Source organism: Podarcis liolepis, assembly GCF_965112155.1.
Source record: "Podarcis liolepis genome assembly, chromosome: 12".
Taxonomy (NCBI): Eukaryota; Metazoa; Chordata; class Lepidosauria; order Squamata; family Lacertidae; genus Podarcis; species Podarcis liolepis.
The window spans coordinates 56,573,779-56,598,136 of NC_139563.1; the positions used below are offsets into that span (position 1 = coordinate 56,573,779).

General features: G+C 42.2%; 1 protein-coding gene across 6 annotated transcripts in view; it reads right to left on the reverse strand.

Annotated features, from left to right (window-relative positions):
- Positions 1–24,358, reverse strand: part of GLI3 (GLI family zinc finger 3) — a 238,411-nt gene that overhangs the window by 137,129 nt on the left and 76,924 nt on the right. For 5 of the 6 annotated variants that reach the window (XM_083468761.1, XM_083468758.1, XM_083468759.1 and 2 more), the window contains exon 3: positions 15,491–15,733. In XM_083468761.1, coding sequence (XP_083324887.1) covers positions 15,491–15,733 — 243 coding nt within the window. Of the gene's footprint in view, positions 1–15,490; positions 15,734–20,591; positions 20,703–24,358 lie in introns of those variants that run through there. The other variant, XM_083468763.1, reaches the window with a different exon arrangement.

Sequence of the window (24,358 nt, forward strand, 5' to 3'; positions counted from 1 at the left end):
GCTTCTGAAATCCTGCTTAAACCATAAGGAGCAAACGTCTTCTGACACATTTTCAACAATATAATGTTTTAAGGCAAGTAAATGAAGTGATAGTAATCTGGCACCCAAACAACTCAAGAGGACGTCAGACTTCCTTTTCTTTCTTTAACAATATTCCTACTATTGTAACTAAGGGAAAATTCAAAAGCAGTTTGTGACGTACATGGGGATCAAAGAAGAAAGGGAATAAAATTCACTGGACTAATACCAGTTCCTTTTTGCACCCCAAGCACCTATTTTGATCCTACTCATGATGAATTAGTGCAAGTTGGTGGCAGAAATTGATTAACTCAAATGATTTTTAAGTCTGACTAAAAATGCACAAAAATAATACTATTCTACTCAGTAACAGGAATGCTTTGAATTATTTAAAATATGCAAAAGTTATGACTTTTTTAGGGTGGGTACTGCCCACAAATCCTTTCCGTACATACTGTAAACCACATTGGCCTTCTTATATTTTAAGTGTTGTTGTGTTTGTTTGGAGCTAAAATTACATTTGCTGCACAGTGATGATGTATGAATTCCTTTATGCCTTGTTAATGAGGCAGGATAATATGTTCACCTCTTCACAGCCAATCCTAAAGCACGGAATGGCTTTCACAAATAGAGACAGCATCATTCTGTGCAAGGAAAGACGGGGGCAACCATTCTATTACACTAGCTTTATTACCAGTTCTCTCTACATATTACGCATCAAATTTCTATCCCATCATGAAACCAACCCTTTAAGACTCTCAGGTTATGAGTGGCTGAAATTACTCTAGGAATATGTGTAGGACAGTCATCCTTAGTCCTGCCCCCCCCCCATCACCACTGGTTTCTGCTCCATCTAATAGTTTGCACGTATACCAGTGTTGTAGTTGCTAAAACACTATTTCAGCAGCAGCAGCAGCACTATTCAGTTAGTTTACAACTCTGTAGATCCTAGTGGATCTCAGATGCAGCAGTCCTCACTGTCCATCCTGACAGCTTTTCTAGCGTAGCAATCCAAAGGAGCAGGTCGTAGGTAACTAATATAACAAAGAACTTCCACCTGGTTTCATTTTTAAATGTCACTGCCTAGTAAAAAGCAATTCCATCAGAACACCTGGAGAACAAACAAACAAATTAAATAGACACTCAATTATTTGCAACATTGAACAAACACTGCATTTTCATCCAAGTCAGCAAGCCCCATGTGAATATTCCATGTGTTCTTTTTTTCTTACACATGCACAATGAATAAGGAGATAACTTGTAACTGGTCAGATCCAGCAAAAGAGATCCAAATGTACAGAAGGCGGTTTCGGCACACAGATTCCCTTGATGCACAGAAAAATCAAACTCGCAGTTTGGATGCGGGTGCACACTTGCAAAGTGATGTGCAATTGAAAGAAAAACATTGAATACAACTCTCATGTGAACTGCAAGTTGTAGACAGAGATATAGTTAGCAATGTGGGTGCACATTTCAATCCACTGCCTTGGGCATCTAATTATACACAACAGTTGAGTGTAACTACATGGGGACTGAGACAACTGTGTGCTTTAAAAACTGTTCTAACATTAAATCCAGTCCTGAACATGCTCGGTCAGAAAACATATTTAATACTGCAGTCATATAGCATCATAGCTTTGTGGTCTTCAATTGCCCAGGCGTGATATAGAAGGACAGAAAGTGGAAAGAAAACAAAAAACCTGCCAAAAGCAGCAGGCTAAGTAAGTCCAGTTACCGGAAGCCACCAATTCACTGCTAATGGTTTGGTGACCATTCAAGCTGTGCTCAACAACAAAAAACCTCAGTCAAAGCCAAAGAGGGGAGCAGAAAGGCCAAGATGATTGAGATTTAACTTTCTATCACATACCAATAATATGGGGGAGACAAAGGGAGGAGGTGAAGAGAAGAATGGACAATAATAATGTTTTGTGCAGGTGGTGCCAAGATCCCCGCACTGGTCCTTCGGACCAATCCATTCCCGTGTGAACCTGAGAGACGATTAATCCTCAAGGACCACTGTAATGAGACCTTTAAAGGCTCAAGACCAGCAGCCCATCCCGAGCAGCCTGCTCCCAGAAGTCTTCTCTAGCAGAGTTACATCAAAGCAAACAGGGACCAGATAGCAGGATTCCCTGAGAATCCCTTATCTCAGCATTAGCGGATGCTTCTCCTCTGATTGTCTTGAACTGCCACCTGTCCCAGGCATCTTTGAAGGCAACGCTAAGTCTGTGATGGATCTGACCTCCTTGAGCTGAGATTCTTTTATGTCTTTCTTCATTTTCTGCTCTGTTACATTCCTTCTCTGCAATGCACACTACATGAAACAAAGGGAGTTCTCAGTCCTTGACTCACTGTCCCCAGCTATTTGAAAGCAGAAGGGAGGAGGAGCGGGGAACAATGTTCAGGATTATACTCCATCTGCAATGTGGAGTTGTCCTCCAGAGACAAGCCTCTTATTTTTGAGAGTTCTAACTAGATGGCTTTTACACAACGGCGACTTGAAAATAGGGGGTTCAGTATTGTTAGGCGCCAAGATGAGAAGGCTGCATGTCAGAGATAACTTAAAAACAAAAGGATTCATGCTATAGAGATATATTAAGAATCACATTAAAGGAAAAATAACCAAGTAGCAAGCCACATGGCTATCATTAAATAATTAAAGGGAGTGTATACAACCTTCCTTCACTACATGCAAATATCCGTAATGCTTGTGCCTATCTATTATTTAAAATTTTACAGGAGAAAGGATTTCATTTTAAGTTAAAATTAGGTAGGAAGCCCAAGGCATTAGCAAAGGTGCCCTGGGATTGATGCTAATTGCTACTGATATTTCTAAATTCAAAAATCTTCTCAACCACCAGTTCTGGTCACAAAGAGTTACATAAGAAACTTACATAAAAATTGTCTTTTTAAAAAACATAGCATATGTCGATTTCATTGAATGATGAGAAAAGGTAAAACATGTGTTCCCCATTCATTTTTTTCATTCTTCTCATTTTAGGCAGTTTAATCAGATTCTCTCCTCTGTTCCCAATTCCAAATCTTAACTCACCTGTATCTGATTAGGACCTGCTGCCTTGGCAAAGGCTCGATTCTCACAATAAAATCTCTGTTTCAGAGCAGGTCTCCAAATCATAGCTTGTCTGAAAAACATTAACCATAGTTGCCAGCTTGCACACAACAAGAAGCTATGGTTCCTTGCAACTTCCGGGATTCCACACTCATGCAGGAGGAGAAACGAACCAGGAGAAAACTCATGCACACCCTGTTTTATTAAGCCATGGTTTCATTGTGTGGACTTGGCCTATGTAGCAGTGCTATCCAAGTAATCAAAGCCGTCACTAAGGCCCAACTGGAAACCTGAAGGCCTCAGCAGACATATTTATTGAGTAAGAGCGTCTCCACCCCCATCGTTCAGCCTGGACACTGAGGTCCAGCTCCAAGGGTCTTCTGGCAGTTCCCTCCCTGCAAGAAGTGAGGTTACAGGGAACCAGGAAGAGGGCCTTCACGGTAGTGGTGCCCGCCCTGTGGAACGTTCTTCCATCACATGTCAAGGAAATGAACAACTATCTTACTTATAAAAGACATCTGAAGGCAGTCCTGTATAGGAAAGTTTTTAACGTTTGATACTTTATCGTGTTTTTCATATTCTGCTGGGAGCTGCCCAGAGTGGCTGGGGAAACCCAGCCAGATGGGCGAGGTATAAAGAATAAATTATTATTATTATAGTAAGAAATTGGCCATGGTAATAGCAGGTGAGCTCATGCACAACCTCCTCCCACCTCTTTACTGAATTCACACCTAGGGCCATTGGATTGCAGCATCCCTGCTCTCCCAGGAACAACACCATGGCAAGGTGAAGACCAGCCTAGCTCCAGCTATGAAAAGTTGCAGGAAACCTGCACCTCCTTCCCCACCCCTCAGCCTCGGAAAGACTTTGCTCCAGCTGCCACCTGTCCTAGAGAAAACCACTTCGCCACTGCAGAAGAAAACTTTGTCACTGGCTTAATGAACATGAGTTATGGGTAGCTTTATGTATTGGTATTGTTTTGATTCGCTGTAAACCACCTTGGAGATTATTTGATCAGAAGTTGCCAGGCGCAATCTTTAAAATAAACTAACAAGAAACAATTTGGCACTGGTCGTTTCAAAATCAGCATACTGAGTTAAAAAAACAGAACACAGCAGTTCTGATGTGTCGGATTAGGTGCAAGGAAAGCTGTGTGAGCATCAGGGGAATTGAGGAGAATTTCAAAGCAAAGTTCCTGGTTCACACTGTAAGCCACTGTTACCCCAGATCTCAATTCAAACCTGTAAAGATATATTTTTAAGCTCACCTTTAACAAAATGGCCACATCAAGCCACAAACCCTAACTTATTGACTAAGTGGTCTGAAGGATTAAGAAAATAAACTAAAGAGTGTTTCATCCAAATGGTATGGTTTTTTTACACAGTAAAAATTTCCCATGAATTAAGGAGGGGGGAGGATCAAAATCATGGTGATTTCCCCATCACAAACATTTATATTATGCCGAATAGGCATATGGTATGGAGGTGATGGCAGACTGAAGCCAAACGAAAGAGTCTGTGTGTGCAAAATTGTCATATATAACAAATCTACACACGCTTCATGCTTCTTACTATACAACATTGGTTTCTGTGTAAGCAATGGGTTGGTTGAGCCAAAGGCATTGTGGAGTAACTCCACAGTTTGGCACTGTCTACTTGTAAACTGTTTTGTATTACAAAATCTCTATTGAACATTGAGACAGTAGAATAAAATTTGGTGCATATGTTCAGAATATTACTCTAGTATTCAAATCTAAACACCAAAGAATTCTTTTTAAGGAAGGAGAAGTTACAGCATAGTGGAACGGATCCCCCCTTGAGCACTGAGACAACGCCTGACTTAGGGGGGCGCAGGCGGTTCCTCTGCGCAGGGCGCCAAACCAAGGGGACGCAAAATGATGGCGATAAAACCTTTGTTTATATGAGTACCTACTCAAAGTAATAATAATGTGAAGCTTCAGTGAACCTATTGAGAAGGTCCATAACAAAGCAACTGCATCCAAAGGAATTACTGCGAAAGTAAGAAATATTTATGGGGGGTGGCACCAAATTTTCTCCTTGCTCAGGGTGGGTGCCATATTACCAAAGTCTACCCTGACACCACAATGGTATTTGCTTGACACATTAACGATCTAATTCTTCATCTGAAGAAATCAGTTGAAGTGGTCGAGTCAGTGTTTGCAACTGATAAATGAATTGAGTCCTGAACTAGCCAAACATATTTTCATTTTTGTATCCTGATTCCCAGACATATTTTCAAGAAGAGCAGAAAGATGCAAAATCACAAAATATTTTCTGGTGACCATGTATTCAGTTATTTAATTTTAGTTGCGGTAGCTAAATTATATTCAATAAATAAAATATATTAATTAAATAACTTTGGGGGTGGGATAGCTATTAGTGATGAAAAGACAATAGTCACAAATTGGCTCAGCATACCCAGAAAAAAGAAGAGAAGGTACCTAGTCCAACATCTGCCCTATAGATACTTCATAAGAACGTATGCCTGAATTAATTAACCTGTATTATCCACACTGCAGGATGCTATAAACAGAGCAGCAGAAAGAATACAGACCATGCTGGCACATGTATGCTTGTAAGACAAAAAATAACTTTAAGGCACATTAATATATTGTTTAAATCAGCCTTGAATGTAATGCAAGAAAAGTAATGCAATGTTATTACTTAACCAAAGGCTGCCGTTTATTAACTCTCTGGTAGGACCTCAACAAATTTAGTATCTCCAGACTTTCTGGTGTCCAAAAAGGGTGTTGAAAACTAATTAGAATGAATTAGAAATTAGTTTAAGCTTGAATCCTTGCAACTTTTTCAAGACTTTGAACAATGAAAACCATAAGTAATTGCACAGATTGGAACAGTGCATAAGAATGAGGCTAAATGCAGCATTAAAATTCTGATAGTATGGCTGGCTAGTAGTCAACATATAAAGAAGACAAAAAGACATTGAAGAGCCAGAAGATTTCAATTTTTCATTATGAGTAATTTTGAAATTTGTTCCCTTGAAGAAACACCTTTAACAGTCAAAATGATCATCCAATTCAACTACTCTAAAGGGCTCCAATACACTTTTTAAAAGTCAAATGTGAAATCTGAAGTCCATGTGTGTGTGTGTGTGTGTGTGTGTGTGTGTGTGCGTGTCAAACAAAATGGTCAAACAAACCCAGTGAGACATACCGAAGTAAAACATTCTTACTGGTTGCTGCTTTAAGAGCCTCAGTCATGCAATGTCACATCCCATTCGCAAGGAAACAAATCAAGTTAAATGGGAACACACTAATCAACATAGAGGCGGCCTCTTGGGAGCAAATACAAGCCTGAAGATTAATTAAGATGTTTGAAAATGTAAATATAATATGGGACCAAAAAGTCCCTACTTGTTTAGTTTCTAAGGATGCTCACAGATGGAGTGTGTTTTGGATATCAGCATATCTGACATTCACATGCCACATGGGACTCTACTAATTCTTGTCGTGATCCCCACTATTTCAAATGGCAGACTGGGGAATCCATTGTTTCATCCACAAAGGATAACAGTCTAAAAGGTGATTGCTTAGGGATTGTTGGGCACAAGCTCACACAGCACAGCAGCTTTGCAGTGTTTTTCCAATACTGTTTCCATAATTTACTGTTTAATGCATAATCAGCAAAGTGAAAAGCTGCCTCAAGTTGCTTTCTAATATCTGTTTTTCTCAGCTTGACAGAGTGGTTTGTGACATTCTGGATGCTGAAGTTGTTAAGGACCTTTTGATGAGAAATTATCTTCAGAAAAAGTTCAGGACAGATTCAAATGGAAATGGTCTGTTTGTGTGAGTGATATTACAGAAACTCTCAGGTCATAATCGTGACAAACTTAGCACTGAAGCACACTTTTGCTAAGATTTGGGCTTCAAACTTGAGTATGGCATTGTTCCTAGAAATAGATGATTGACATGATTAAAGAAAGTAGCTTGAAGTTAGGCATCATGGAAAACGTGGGAAGGCTGCAGAAAATGGAAGCCCCCAATTTCCCCCCTCTCTCCTTGAATTGTAACAGGCAGAACATATCCACAAATTTAACACCCTCGGGCCAAGTTGCTGACTGTGACTTGCAAGAAAATACACATGATAACATCACATCATATGATGAGAAGAAGAAGACCTTCAAACATTAAAAAACTTTCCTAAACAGGGCTGCCTTCAGATGTCTTCTAAAAGTTGGATACGAATCTTAACCCGAGGTACCACTGTAGTTGTTTATTCCCTTGACATCTGATGGGAAGGCATTCCACAGGGCGGGTGCCACTACCGAGAAGGCCCTCTGCCTGGTTCCCTGTAACTTGGCTTCTCGCAGTGGGGGAACCGCCAGAAGGCCCTTGGTGTTGGACTTCAGTATGAACAATGGGGATGGAGACGCTCCTTCAGGTATACTGGGCCAAGGCCGTTTAGGGCTTTAAAGGTCAGCACCAACACTTTGAATTGTGCTCGGAAATGTACTGGGAGCCAATGTAGGTCTTTCCAGACCAGTGTTATATGGTCTCGGCAGCCACTCCCAGTCACCAGTCTAGCTGCTGCATTCTGGATTAGTTGTAGTTTCCGGGCACCTTCAAAGGTAGAGTGCATTGGAGTAGTCAAAGCGGAAGATAACTAGAGCCTGAATCACTCTGGTGAGACAGTCTGCGAGTTGGTAGGGTCTCAGCTGGCCTACCAGATGGAGCTGGTAGACAGCTGCCCTGGACACAAAATTGACCTGTGCCTCCATGAACAGCTGTGAGTACAAAATGACTCCCAGGCTGCGCACCTGGTCCTTCAGGGGCACAGTTACCCCATTCAGGACCAGGGAGTCCTCCACACCCGCCCGCCTCCTGACCCCCCAAAACAGTACTTTGTCTTGTCAGGATTCAACCTCAATCTGTTAGCCACCATCCATCCTCCAACCGCCTCCAGGCACTCACACAGGACCTTCACCGCCTTCACTGGTTCTGATTTAAAGGAGAGGTAGAGCTGGGTATCATCGCCCAAATCCCCTGTTGATCAGCTTCATATAGATATTAAAAAGCATGGGGGAGAGGACGGAACCCTGAGGCACCCCACAGGTGAGAGCCCAGGGGTCTGAACACTCATCCCCCAACACCACTTTCCAGACACGGCCCAGGAGGAAGGAGCAGAACCACCGTATAACAGTGCCCCCAGCTCCCAGCTCCTCTGAATGGTCCAGAAAGATGTCATGATCAATGGTATCAAAGGCTGCTGAGAAACAGCTAGGAAACTAGGAAGCAGCTTTCACCTTTGTCCCTAGCCTGCCGGAGATTATCGACCAGTGTGACCAAGGCGGTTTCACTCCGATGATGAGGCCTGAATCCCGATTGGAAGGCATCCAAATGGTCCGCATCTTCCAGGAGTGCTTGGAGTTGTTCCACGGGTGCTTAATCCACCTTGCCCAAGAATGGAAGATTTGAGACTGGGCAATAGTTGGCCATATTAGCCAGATCTAAAGATGTTTCTTTAAGCGGTTTACTGACTGCCTCTTTCAGTGGCTCTGGGAAGGCTCCCTCACAGAGAGAAGCATTTACCACTCTGCAGAGCCCATCACCCAGCCCTTCCCGGCTCACTTTTATGAGCCAGGATGGGCAAGGATCAAGGAGTCAGGTGGCTGGTTTCACTCGTCCAAGCAGCCTATCCGCATGACTAGACAGGACTCTAGCACTCTCCTGCCCCGGCCCTGCTCCACTCTTTCCGAATCTGAGCGACTTTATCTGCAAAAAAACTACAAAATCATTGCAGGAGATCTTGGGGGGCCTTATCAGGCCCCAATGATACAGGTCGTTCTGTTAAATTACGAACCACCTGAAAGAGTCTCCTGCTGCTGTTTTCTGCAGATGCAATAGAGGCAAGGAAGAAGGTCCTCTTTGCTGTCGCTATCGCCACTTGGTAGGCTCGACATTGAGCTCTAACCTGTGTCTGGTCTGATTCAGAATGAGTTTTCCGCCACCGGCGCTCTAGCCGTCTCAGCAATTGTTTCATTGCCCTCAGATCCGTGGAAAACCACGGGGCTGTCCGGGCTGCATGCAATCGGAGAGGGCGCTTCAGAGCCAAACAGTCAACAGCCCTGGTTAACTGCACATTCCAGCGGGCCACTAGGGAATTAGCTGAAAGGCCATCAACATGGGATAAAGCATCCCCTACCACTCTCTGGAAACCATTTGGATCCATTAAGTGGCGGGGGCGGGCCATCCAAATCGGTCCCACCTCCCTGCAGAGGGGAAGGGTCGCGGAGAAGTCCAATTGCACCAGGAAGTGATCTGACCATGGCACTTCTTTTGTTTCGCTTTTAGTTAATGTCAGATCACCAACATCCGTAGATGTAAACACCAGGTCTAAGGCATGTCCGCAGCTATGGGTTGGGCCAGACTTATTCAGGGACAGCCCCATGGAGGCCATGCTTTCCACGAAGTCCCAAGCAGCCCCTTGTAAGGTCATGTCGGCATGGATGTTAAAACCCCCTAGGACAACCAAACTAGGTGTCTCCAGGAGAACATCCACCACAACCTGAAGCAGCTCAGACAGGGAATCCTTGGTGCAGCGGGGAGGTTAGTACACCAAAAGGAATCCTGTACTGCCCCTGTTGCCCAACTTCCAGAACATGCACTCAGAGAACTGGGTCTTCCCAATAGGACGCCTGGTGCAAACTAATGACTTCCTAAAAATCACTGCAACCCCCCCACCCACCCACAAGGACTGGGTTGCTGTGCATAAGAGAAACCTGGTGGACAAGCAGCGGCAAGGATAGGCCCATCTGCTTCATCCAACCAAGTCTCTGTTACACATGCCAGGTCAAGTCCTCCATCCATGATCAAGTCATGGATGGCAGTGGTCTTATGAATAATTGACCTGGTATTGCACAGCAGCACCTTCAGGTCATGTGGGTATCCCTTGCTGATTCTAGTATCCATCTGGTCAGGACCAGACCTGGAGGCAGGGACAACGACTAAACCTGCCTCCTCTGTAATGACATGGTCTGGTCTTAGCATAACTCCTCCTCCTACCCGTGATCACTGAGATCAGTTGTCCCAGTGCATCCCCCCCCCCACCCTGTGGAACATGCCCCAACCATTTTGTTGGCTGGGATCCACTCCCTGGCAGCCCTGACCCCTCCCCTTAAGAACAAAATAAAACCTTCCCAACAGGACGCCTGGTGCAAGCTAATGACTTCCTAAAAATCACTGCAAACCCCACCACCACCCTCCATATGTCTAGGAAAGCTTTTTCATTCACCTTCATTACTCGAAGCCCAAGTGGCTACAGCAGCTGGGAGAGCCTTTTTCAGCTTCATCTGGCATTGTGCCAACTCCTGGACAGGGATAGCCTGGTCCTTGTGATCTATGAACTAGTAGCTTCTAGACTGAATTGCTTTAACACAAGCTATGTGGAGGTTCCCTTAAGGAAGGTCTGAAAGGTACAACCGGTGCGACAAGCAGGAAAGGAGGATTACCGTATTTTTCGCTCTATAGGACGCACTTTTCCCCCTTCAAAAATGAAGGGGAAATGTGTGTGCGTCCTATGGAGCAAAGACGCCATAGCCCCGCGACCCTCTCCCGGCTGGAGAGGTGACGTGCGGCTATGGCAGGAGCCTCTCAGCTGCGCCTTTCCGCTGCTCCCTGACCTGCTCTTTGGGGCTGGTGGTGGGCTTCCCCCCACCAGCCCAAAGAGCAGGTCGAAAGGAACCTGAAGCCTGGAGAGCGAGAGGGGTCAGTGCACACCGACCCCTCTCGCTCTCCAGGCTTCCAAGGTAGCCGCCTGAACGCACCTTAAACGGCACCTTGTTTTAGAGCGGGAAAACAAGAGGGGGAAAGTTCTCCCCCTCTCTGCACAGCGCCTCCTGCCGCTTCGCTGAAGGGGCGCTGGGCAGAGAGGGGGAGTTTTTTTTTCTTGTTCTACCCCCTCTAAAACAAAGTGCGTCCTATTGTCCGGTGCGTCCTATGGTGCGAAAAATACGGTACTCAGTGGAGCAGCCAAATTCTCTTCCCCTCCATGCCCCTTCCTCCTGGAAATTCACCAGACTGCCTCTCCTCCCATCTTTTGATGGATGGTAAAGAGGGCTTTCTTATTCAAGTCTAATCAATGACTTTTATAACACTGCATCTTTCTTGTTACCAGTGTTTGAAATTAGCCAGTCGCCAAGCACATTACACACCTATTGGCCACTTGCGACCAAGTGAAGATGCCCTGGGCCTAATATCTCCACCATTTAGAGGTGCATGCCTGGGCATCCTTGGGTCTGGACTGTTTTCACACACTAACGCCACACCTTGTAGAATTCTATCAGTCATATTTTATCTGTACAATCAGAATGAATTTCAGGGACCAAAATGCTTTTTCTGTCCAGCCTGAGAAGAAGCTGTGAACAATATTATAGTTATTGTTGTAACTTGTCTATGCTTACACCAGCTCACTGCCCTGCTCACAGTTGTGAAGAATACTCTTATGTTACGAATGGCCTGTGTCACCGTTAAGAAAAAGAGGTGGGAACAGGCCAATATATATGTGTCCTGTCCCTGGATCAAGTGACTTCTCTTCTTTAAGTCCTCAAAGTTCTTAACCTGGCTCAAGGTTGTCATCTGAACTAGCCAAATGTTTAACTGATAATCAATCACAGTCAGTCCATCATTTGAAAAATAAGACTTGCACCAAAATGGCAACAAGACATTCCGATTTGGCAACTATAACCTTAGTTTAAGGAGCCATTTGGCGCCTAGCCTATCTAACGCTGTTTGTTACTCTTTAAATAACTACTATTGCAAGCTACTTTTGTTATTATTTGAATAAAAAAGTGGGGAATAAATATTTGCCTAATACAAAATCAGAAGCAACTGTTGCTCTGTTTCTTTATGTTGCCATGTATTTCAATGTGAATTACACAAGCCCAGAACTGAAGCCTAAAATAAGAAAGATGATATCAGAAATAATTGTTCATTCCTCTCTTTGCACATCTTTCTAAATTTGCTCTATAGCAGGACTGCAAGGCTAGAATCCTCTACCATTCCCTCCAACAGCCTACCTGGACAGTTGAGGAAGCTGCACAGGGCCACCCAAAGGCAGAAGTTGCTACATCTATTCCCTAGGTATGCAAAACTACAGAAGTGTGTCAATTAATAGACCTATCAATTAATGTAACAGCCGGGGGAATAAACTACCTAGCAAGAATCTGTAAGCCTACAAAGAATGCTGAGAGAGAGAGAGAGAGAGAGAGAGAGAGAGAGAGAGAGAGAGAAGAGCTGAACTGTGCAGGTCTATTAATTAAGCCCACATTTGACAGCAATTGAGACACAGATGCCATTTGAAAACAACACACAGCCAAAACAAGCAAACATGGAGGACATGGTGAGAAAGAGAGTTGGCCTGCTCAAGCCTCCAACAGCTTATAGTAGGTCTCTGGGGGGGGGGGGTGGAGAGGTGCAGGCAGCAAAGTTGTAAAGCTCTTCCTTTGCACCATAATGAGTCCCTCCATCGCCATCACTGTTCCCTCACCAACACAGAGCTAGAACACCAAGTTTGGCAGCCCTATGCACTGCAGCAAGGGAAGGCCTCGGGGGGGGGGCTAAGGCGGAAGGGGAAAGGGGTGCCCTTGGTCCCTTCCTCACTGCTGAAGTCAACTTAAACAGGATTACAAGACTCCCATTATAAGCTGCCTGAAACGCTGAACAGGAAGGGGGTGGGACTACACTGCAACATTTTGCTGCAGATCTCACTTATCTACAGATGAGGTAGTAAAACTGTGCCTGAGACTGTATTGCTTTGCACTGCAGTTGAGGGTTCATGTGAAAGAATGTTAATATGCACATCTCTCTCTCTCTCTCTCTCTCTCTCTCTCTCTCTCTCTCTCTCTCTGCTATGTATGCATATATGTATGTATTTGATATTCTATGTATTTGATATTAAAGCAATTGCAATGTTTGTTGTTTCTTAATGCTCTTGTGATTGTGAGCCACTTTGAGCTCAACATTTCTTGTTGGAAAAGCGAAATACATATATTAAATTAACAGCACAGCTTATCTACCCCCACTTTACATATATCCAGGCTGCGAGTAACAGTGGAGGCTGCGGCCATCACTTGTAAAGATCAAAACCTATGTGGGATATGCAGAAAACCCAGTTCTTCTACAAGGTTCTACACGGCCACAGGTGCCATTTGAAGGCCATTCTTAACCTACGCGTCCGCCCTTTTGCTGCTGCGTTCACACAGCAGTGATCTGTGGCCGGAAGCAAGTTGCATTGGCACAATAACGATGTACACAACAGGCCAGCACATCTTTTTAAAACCCATTAAACAAGATGCCAGGCCGCATGGAACCCTGCACTGAGAAGTGATTTCCATGCACTGAATGCCTTGCATAAATTGCCCCCTAGCCTCCACTTGTGAACTTGCCAAGAATTACACACTGTGTACTGACTGGGGTCTGTAACACGCACTGTAGACTTGTGAGAAGATATGGTAAGATGTCAATGGGTCAAAAGTGGTATTTGTCATGTCTACGGTATTTATGTTTCATTTCTACTTATTCAATCACTGCATTGTTACAAAAGAATCATTGCCAGGTTTTGTAGTCACATTCTGGCATTTAATAATTCTGGATTAAATTGAGCCATTTAATGTTTTCACAGAAAACTACACTAAAACAAGTAATTTTTGGCTAGTCACCTAGGATCTGCATAGAAGGAACTGTACATATTAGCGGCTAGAAATTCACCTGTTTCTGAACTGTAGCTCATACTTGGTGAATGTTGACATCACCATGTGAAAACTCTTTGTCTTTAATCATGCTTAGTTATATACACGCATGTTCCAATGAAATCATTGCTGCTTGAATGAGAACAACCAGATTTAGCATTGCAGATTGTGACAACGACCTAAGAAAAAATTTAAAATCACGTATTAATACTAGCACACAGGTTTTCTAGACTTTCAAAGTTTTTCATGGTAAATCCTCTCAAAGACTTTTCAAACTAGGGGGAACTTTAAAAACATTTGAAAAGATTTGGTGTGGAAGAACTGAAAAGTAAAACAAAAAACAAAACATACCTCTGGCATGTTCGCAAATCCACTCTGCACTAAGAGCACAGCCAGGATAAATAATATGGAAACCTCTGTGGCATCTAAACTTTTTCCTTGAATGCCAAAGAAAACTAGTGTCCCTTTTCTTATCCAACCTACATCTATATTATCAACTTCCATCTTTTATTGCCAGACTCTGTTTTAAAGACAGGCTGTCCTGGTGAGACTTAACGTTTGTATGTAAGACACACTTTGATCTGTACCCTGATGAGTGAACATTCTCCTTTGCTGCTAACCCAACTAATGAAGGGATAAAATTAGCTTTTCTCCCCAGCACTCTCTTTACCACAAAAAAACTCATGCACTAATCAGCTGTCCTCACTAATCAGTCATCTGGCTAATGACCTTTTGCCTCGAAACACTAACATTTCTGAATGAAGGAGTGTGGGGGGAGGAGTGTGGCAAGACCCTCAGTGGTCCTTTTTTAAGGGGTCTTAAGTCTCTCATCTGGTATGAGAAACTGAAAGGTTAAATGGCAAGCACACACCCTGACTAGATGATAAATCTATAATCAAAAGGCACAGACCGACACCTCAAGATGTGCTTCATTAAAACACAGCTAAGTGATTTTCTCCCGCCTCTTTAAAAAACTAGAAACAGATGAAAAATTTGCTTGAAACTCCCCCATACTCTGCCTGTGGAGAAATCTGTTTGCACATCTGCATCAAAGCGTCACTTGATTTTTTACTTTTTAGTATCAATGCCTGATGAGGAATTCCAAGGCTGAAACTCATTCATGTTCTCTCACTCTCTAGCTATATATTGCATCTGGGAGCAAAGCAGATGATCACGCCTGCAGCCTGATTTCAGCTGCTTGTGATACTGCTGATAAAAGATAAGACCACAAAGGATACTTTTCTAATTTTGCAAAATAGTTCATCACCCTGCTCCTTCTCTTAACATTTCTTCCTCCCCAACCCATCACCACACCCAAATTCTACTTCATCTGTAACAAACTGCAACTAGCAGCAACAGTTGGGCTGTTCTTCTTTGCAAAGGCTCCTGTGTGAGCCTCAGGGAAACGAGTGCTGTAACAGCAGGAGGTATCAAAACTCCATTAATTTCAATGTGATTTCTGGGGGCTGTGCTTTTTGTTGACTTTAAGAGCATGCAGGGGGACAGTTCCTTCTCTTTCTGACTCCCAGCTCCCCGCTCCTGCCAAGTTTCTCAATAAACAGAAGAACGTTCTTAAAAGTCTTATTAATGCAATCCTTCTCAAAAGCATGTTGAATGCTATGGAAGGTGACCGTTCTGACTTTGCTTCCTAAAAATCAACTTGAATTAAATACTTACGGTAAGGAGGATCCATATAGCCGTTCCTGGGGTCCATGGCAAAGACTGTCCCGCGGTAAGGTACGGATGGTTCAGGAAGGTGGGGTATAGATCCATGTATCTCCTTCTTGATTAATGAGGCCCTTTCCTCGCTGGATGTCGAAGGCTCCTCGCTGATTTTGCTGAGGCCTTGCCCGCCCTGTGGCTGCATTGTGATTGCGTTTCTTCTCTCTCTGTGATAGGTCTGCCCAGGACTTTCATCCTCTAGGGAGGGGAAAAAAGAGAGAGACAGAGGTTTGGGAGGGGGAAGAGAAATTTTAAGCTCAGCTGCTGCAAGCGATCAAAGTTTTTAAAGTTTCCTCTTCCGCTAAGCACGATCTGCGCCACAATATAAGTTCAGAGGACCAGAGACACATGTGTGGTTATGAAAGATGTCCCTGGATGCAGGTTGAAGGAGGAGGGAGAGGGGAGCGCAAGCCACTCAGTGCGAGTGGCAGTTGTGCAGTAGATCATCATCACCCCATTCGCTGATGCATTTACTAGAGGGGCCATTAATCGTGCAGAAATGGACACTGGCTTGCTATTTTCTCTCCTCTGGGACAAGAAGGCTTGGAAGTTTTGGCTGCTTGACCGGGAGGAAAAAAACAATTTGTCACGAATCGCAAAAAGATGAACTCTGCTAGCAGAAACTAAATCAAGTCTAGCCACCCACTGGTGCTTTGTATTGGCTAGCATGCTCCTTTATGCCTCCACAGAGGAACTGCTGATAAGAGAAAAGCTCCTCACCATTAAACGGAGATCTCAGTTATTAAAATTAAGCCACAAAGGGCCCCTAAAAAACCTGGAGCCTCTGGTAATTACACAGAGCATACCTGGGTGCAGAGAAGTACAACAGTGTGAGCCAAAAGTTTAAAATGTTATCTATAGATCTGTTGCGTGTACACAACATGAACAGCATAGTCTATCTGAATCATCAAATGCACACATCTATTTGACATTTTAAACTTTTAGCTCTCATAACTGCACCCCAAATGCCCTAGAATAGCCCTTGAGGGAATGACAGAATCATGATAAGGAGGAGAAGGAAGGAAAAGTGATTGCCCAGACTTTCAGAGGTGTATGTATTTCAATGGAACTACAAAACTATTTGAGTGGTTGTTTTGATTCTTATGAGTGGTTTAGGATATTATAATATACAATTATTAGTAGAATGTCAAAATGATTATGTACTTGAAAAAAGGCTCAGTCCAAGGTGTAGTTGTTTCTTTCTCTTAAAAATACATTCATGAGCTATTCTTCAGTACAACACATTTACCAATTTAGAAAATGTTAAGAAGCAGAAAGAATTGCATTATGATTGTTCACTTAGCCATAAAAACCCACACTACAAAACTCAAGAGGGAGAAAAGAAAGAAATGTGAAGGGGAAGAGATTTATCTGCTGACTTGTACAACAACAGAAATTCCTGAGCACAACACAGACTTCTTAACCATGTCTCTAAGGAATCGGCTGAGGCAGCTGTTTTAGCTCATTCACCTGAATAAGCAGGCAGGATGCACCTTTAATACACAATGGCCTCTCTCTCACCTGACCTGTTCCTGAAGTGTCCCGTGAGCCAGTCTATGGAAAACCAGCCACTCCATATACGAAGAGCGTTCTCTGGGATAAAACCAGGTGCCTGTAGCATCCCAAGAGATCCCACCAGCCCAGTCCATGAAACTCACAACATAAAGGCTCTGTGCTGACATGGGGGTGGGGGCCAACAGAGGATTCTCTCAGATGAAGACCAATTAGGAAATGGGACAAATGAAATGTGCATGCATTTAAATGAAAACAAGAATTGCTTCCATACCTGTGACAAGAAACCTGCCTCTCACAGTGCTTTCCAACCACCCACAGCACAGCAAAGCTTAAGGAAATAGGATTAATGCAAGTGGGCAGCCATCATTTCTGTAAAACACTGTCCTGACCTGCAAAAGCTGTCTTCTAAAGTATTTCTGATGGTTCTGAATGCTTTTTGTATCAACCCCAAGGAGCGGAGTTCAAATAATAGTTTTGGATATACACCTAAGATGTTTTAGACACATAACTAAAATGGAAAGTGTGAACGCAACAAATACATTCGCAAGCATGTGCTGCCATACAGATACACTCAGGGAGCTGTGATAAGCTGCAGCTTCTGAATGAGAGAACAACCTGTGGAAAAGCTGTGTTTAACTCTCTGTCGTGCATGAAATGGCCCCGACTCCCATTTATTTGTTCTGAATGGGTAAAATCAATCAAAGGAGGCCTGTAAATAAATTCAAAGTATGTGTAATAGCCAAAACTTCCAAACATAAAGTCCTCATATTGGAAGATTAAAGTATGCACACAAGCAAAAATAATGTTTCTGGCATATTGAGGAAACCAAAATGCCTAACAACATTTAGGCATCTTGTGTTTGGGAAAGAAAAAGGAGAGAAAGAAAAGTTGGGGAGAACTATGGGGTAGTTTTGTATCAATTGCACACTTTTACAACAACCTCGCAATCATGCTAAATACACTGCTGCAAAATGAATCAGGAAGTCACTTTTATATAGGCTAATTCTGCATTACTTTAAATATTATAATGTAAAATTCTTAAAATTTATTTCAAATTTGTTCCACGTTGGAGTAGCAACAGAAAGGATCTGTGACAAGTCCATTAAGTATTGCAATGTAGCTTAAGATGCTTGCAAACTTCATATTACAATATAAATTCAAGTTTCTTTTAATTTCCACTAGTTTTGAAGAAGACGGAACTCTGAATTTCACAGCATTTGGGGAAAGCCAGCCCTGGAGAGTAAAGCAAAATCCCATGGTTTCCCCTGCTATTTTGCTTCACTAGGCCCAGGTATTTGTTGCATATTCTTGATTGACATTTTGTAATCTACTATACAGTTAAATTAGTTGTGAACAGTGCAATTGAACTGAAATATCCCAAAACACACTTGAAAACGAAACAGGTAGCCCTAACCCTGGACACTTTACTTCCAGTTAGAACCTTTTATAATTATTTTCTCTTGCTGCCTACTGCAATCTTTTGAAGGTGCAGTGCAAACCCTATCTGTTAAAAGTATATCCCCTTATTGTTTTGCTTCCAGCCAGTTTATATAGACACATTTAGGCTGGAACACAAGATAAACAATCTGTGTGTTTAATTTACAAGTGTGAGAAATACTAGGATGTTTAGATATTAGATGTAATTAGGTCCAGTGCGGTTTCCTTAACAATGTAAAACATTGGGTCATAACTTGGCACTGATTTCATCTTGCCTGTAAGGCTGTGATCCTAACACTTTCTTGGGAGTAAAGTCCAGCAGTGGATTTACTGTCAAATTAATCTGCTTACAGATGGAGTGAAATTACACTGTACATTAAATATGCCACCACAAAATACAATATGTGAGGGAGTTCAACTTGTTTTGTTCTGTCCCTCGCAATATATTCAGGTGTTAAGTCACTTCTTAACTGTAATGGTTTTTTAAAAAAGATGAGCCCCCTTAATGGATGAAACCTGAAGCCTTTACTATGTTGGTAAAAAAAAGAGCAAAATATATTTGATTAAAAAATATATATATGACATTCTGTCAATAATACTTTTCTTTCACAAAAGTAACACCACTTACTGGTGATGCACAGACAGCTACCAGCCCAAACCACCTCTACTCCCCCTGCCCTCCTTTTGTGTAACACAACATTTTTGTATTAATGAGAAATTCCAACGAACAAACCGTTCGTTAAGAGTTTATTTCATGCCCTGCACTGCAAAGTTCCTTTTCAATGAGGGCAGATGAAAAACTTGACAGTACACACACTCCAGAATACAAATAGCCAAGTGGTTTGAAATTGCACTCTCTATACGCTGAAAGGAAAAACTTTCCGTGCAATAATTCTGCATGCTCTTATAACCACGGCAAAACCACTTCAGCAAGCCAAAAGGTGAAAGCTGTCTAATCTTGTTCTATTTCAGCTGAATTGCTCAATAAAATTTAAGAGTCAGTGCAGACAAGCTGCGCCAGGCCAGATTATTGACAGAAACAGACAGTCCACCATGGCAACAAGTGGAGGTCTATACCAAAAATGTAAGCAAACAAGCCCCTTCTTCGGCAGCATCTGCCAGTCGAGACTTAAAGCCCAAAACACAAAACTGTTACTGCTTGCTTTTTCCTGTGTTTAAGATGTTGTGTAGTCTGCCATCAAAAGACAAAAGTCTATTTTGCTTCCCCACCCCCCAAAAGAGAAGTTGCAACAGGCCAAATACCACCAGAATGTCAAAGGGCCAGATTCATTTAAGTTGCAGGGTGCTTTTTTGTATTTGTAAACACAGCATTATTTCACATATTTCTTCATGTTTATTCTAGGCTGGGACAAGAGAAATAATACAGCGATAACTTCACTTTTATACCACTTTCCATCATTCCACTTGTACTCCCCCCTCTGTTTCCAGGGATCAATCAAATACCAGGGATGTCCCACAGCATATATATTTGACAGGGACTTTTTTCTGTACCTGCAGGCTGGATTAAGAGAAGAGCACATGCAGAGTGTTTTTGCCACATCAACTCCCCTGAACATGAGGCAAGGCTAACATATCAAGTGAGCTAGAAACTTCGCAGTTTGAAGTGTTTGTTCTTTCAAGGAATATATTAAATGTATCATTTGTGTAAATTATATACAGCTGTTCAGACAGACCAAGAATTGGAGCAGAGATATTCATCACCAGAGCTATGCCTGCCCAACCCCCTGAAACTCTAAATTTTGCTTATCCCACTTACAAGAGAAGGGGAGCAGAGACACGTTTATGCACTAAAGTCGGTTTCTCCAATAAACTTTTCTGCTTCTTTAAAACATCATGGAAAACCCAATTTCAAACAACGAAAACTTCCTCATTTCCCCAAGACACAGATTAAAAAATAGTTCAAGAAGGTGTCTCAAGTTATTTGGCTGGGAGGGGATTCCCCAAAGTTCAAGTCAAATGAGCAAGCCATCTACTAAGCCTTAGAGTACATGATAATATATTTATTCACATTATATCATTGCAGGCACTTAAGGAGGCTGTTTTACCTGCAATTTTAAAAAACAGAAACAGACAAGGTACTTACAACTCAATCGAAAAGATCTTGGCTTGCTCTCTGGAACCTCTCATCTTGACTGAAATTCTCTAGCTACTGGTGTGTGGACATTCCTCTCTCCTCACTTTTTCCCTCTTCTTCTCCCCCCTTTCTCTTTCTCTCCCTCAGTCTCCCACCCTCTCTCTCAGAGGCAGCGCTTCTCCCATTAGAGGAATTAAAATTGGTTGGTGCCATGCTAAATTTAACAAGCTCATTAGTATTCTTCCTGTGTGCTTGGTAGTGAACTCTCCCTATTCAAGCTGCTCTCTCAAGCTGAGGGGTCAGGCGGCTAATCATTAAATCAAACTAATGTCACCCTATCACAATCAGCCCTAAGAGAAGGAGGGTTTATTATTTCAGTTTATGCTAAATAAACGGTTTTACAAACGGTCTTCGAGCAAGGTCAACAGCATCTTCAATTACAAGGCAAACTTAACAAGAGTTGCTATAAACCAAAGTGCTCCGTATTGACTTAAGCGCGAGCTCTGCTCCGCAGATTGCCACCGGCAGGCTTGTACAGGAATGCATATTGTAAATTTCTTCTTCATCATCATCTTCTTAAGGAAAGGGTAATCTTTTCTTTTGCCAGAATTGGTGACTTGCGTAGAGACTGCTCATTCACCTCTCCCCATCCAGCTTGCTGCTCAGCTCAATTCACCCCACACAAAGGCTGAAGACCAGACCTCAATGGACCGAGTGAAACATGTTCAAAACTAGGCTCTCTATTGTGACTGAATTTCTTAACATCTTTTCAAAAAGCGGAGAATGCCTTGAGGCTAAAGGAAGAAACAGGCTAATGGTGAATTGGGAATACTGAGCAAATTTCAGAGCCCTTTCCTCCTAGCTTTTGAGGTTGAAAGCAAGCTCTATCCTTTCAAGTTTCAAAGTCCTTTTTCCTCCCGCAGTGTCACAGAAGGATTTGAAAAGAAGGTAATTGTGCTCACAGTCTCCCTGATCAGAGCTTACGTCCTATTTCTGGTATTTCGGAATACTTCTCGCAATAATGGTGAATATAGCTCAATCCCTTAACCGGCCTGCACTCAGCAATTGCTCATTAAATGAACAATTGCTGGTATAAAATGCCTTTTATGTTCAAGGTCTGGATATAAGATAAGCATTCTAGTTCTCTAAATTTAGTTTACTAAGGAAACTCACCATCATTAAATTATCCAAATGAAGGCAGAATAGCAGTCTCTCCTAGCAAAGTAGCACTTATGAGCGATGTTCATCCTTGCCTCCCCCACCCCCAAAGACTTCAGTGCTAAAATGCTTAATAGAATAATATACAACTAATGGGGAATAATTTTCCTGCATGTAAGAAGAGGTCTACATTTTGGAGACCAGGTACTTCACTTTTGAATTATGTAATAGAGCCATAGACCCATTGACTGTGTGTCTGGCTTCTCGTGTACTCTGATGACTCATTTTTGTCCCTTCTAAGAGTTTGCTGAAACTGACTGTAACTTTTCTTTCTGGTAGCAAAACGGACCTGTAGACCTTATAAACAAACTCTAGAGTGATTAGTGCCCCCTATCTTATACATGGAAATAAGATCTGTTGAAATCAATGGGGCTTATTTTCCAAGCAAGCATGCAAATGATCTGGCTGTAAAATTTGGTTTACTGTAAGAAGCAAAGTTTCTAGGAAGGCTTCTTCATTCTGGCCTTATGAATGTTTACCTTTTATGAAGATATTCTTAAACCAAGCGCTTTCAGAATATAGACACAAGAAGGCATTCACAAACTAGATTCCCAGCCCATCATGAGCATATGAATCAAAATTATCACTATGGGTTAGATAGCAAATGTTGAACTTTATTTATATGAGGTGCTTGAGTATTGTACAAACATTTTGCACCTTACAGCCAGTCTATACTATCTGAACGAACAATATTAGAATGTATAGACGCATATTCTTCTTTGTAGTGGATTTTCAACTTATCAGTAATTTCTAATACTTTTTTGGCACTCTGTGGATTGTAAATACACAATGCCCTCACTATCTTTTATTTTCACACCTCGATAATTCTAGGGGTGGGGAGCTTATATTTTGCTTTTCTTTCCCAGAACAGTTTTAAATAGTTGTGGCTATGAAAGAAAAATAGGGGGAAATGTAGACTAAGAAACAAATGGGAGACATTCAGGTACTGAACCTGATCCTCACACTGACTGTTATATGAGAACGGGGAATGATAGATATTCTTGCTGAATTTCAAGGAACAAGTTACATGTATACTAGCTTATAATCATAAATTCTCATAAGTGAGCAGGAACATGGCCACAGTGTCGGGGTGCAAATTAACATTATGCAGAGGAAAGGACCCCAAACTGAGTTAGAAACGTTTTATTGGATAATGTATCCCCTGAATTTAATAGTCTCATGTGCTGAACACATTGCATTTCCAGTTGTGCTCATTCTTTAATTTCACAAGTGTACAAAGAGGCTGAAATACTCTCTTACAATTGAACTCCCTTCTAGATCACATCTGCAACGCCTCCTCAATTTCTATCTTCAAATCTTTTTTTAAAGCCTATCTTTTTTCCGTGTAGCTTTTCTATAAGCTCCTTTTCTCCCAAGATTATCCAGCCCTTTAGGAGTCTTTACTGCAATTATAAATGTAACCTGTTTCTTTCATTCGGTGATACTCTCTCTACTAAAACCTAGATTGTCAGTCCCTTTCTGGCAAGACCCTTTCAAGATGTATTGTTTGTACAACACTAGGCACATCGCCAGGCCATTCAAAATAAATAAATCATAATACTTCATAGCAGAATAATTCTCAAGGGAAAGATTTGTGAGAATGTGTGATTGTTTTGTGGATGGGTGGATGTGTAACAGAGAGAGAGAGAGAGGGAGACAGACACAGAGAGAGAGAGTATGTGGGCATGGTCTCAGGTATCCCCCCTTGTGAGGAACACCCCACATTCAGAAAAAGGTTCGTGTTCATACATGTTCAAACATGCAGTACACTTCTGATCACATCCACTCCTAGTCTCTACTAGTCTAAATGGCATACCTATGGGTATTTTCTCAATGTGCACAATATTCGAACATTATTATGAGCTCACAGAGGTAGAGGGGATGGGTAGGGGCAGAGAGTGCAGTCCTATTACCTTTAGATGTGTCCCAGTTTATCTTGTGTGTAAATGGACCTGGGGTTTCCTACCACCTCTCCGGGGCTTGATGGACGCATGCCTTCTCACAGTGCACAGTTCCCTAAATTTGCTCCCACGTGGAGTGCACAGGTCAAATGGAATATGCCTCACAATGAGTGTGTACACTATTGCTGCTATTCAAGTTTGGGTTTGTTTGTTTTTTACAGTTCAAATATACACAGCATAATCAAGCTGAAAATTTCTGAACTCAGTGATCAACTGTTAAAGGATATTCTGAGAATTATGGGCCCTGAGAGAGCTTCACTACAAGGAACGGTGACATAGTAATCTTCAGACAGATTTTGAGTAGAATTAAAGGCAGCAAAGTAAATATGCAATATAATGCTCAAGCCCCACTGAAACTAGCAGGAGCTCCACAAGAGAGCATACCCCTTGCCCATTCATAAGAAGATGGGCTTCTTGTGCCAAAAGGTCTTAGCTTGTTGTTTTGTTGTTTTATTTCTATATTAAACCTGTATACCTTGCTTCATCTGAAGATCATAGAGCCATCCTTGCCTGCGCCATAGCACCAAAACTTGACAAAGTTTGGATGACTGAAGAACTTTACTTTAAATCAATTATCTTCTAGAGCTGCAAAGCTTA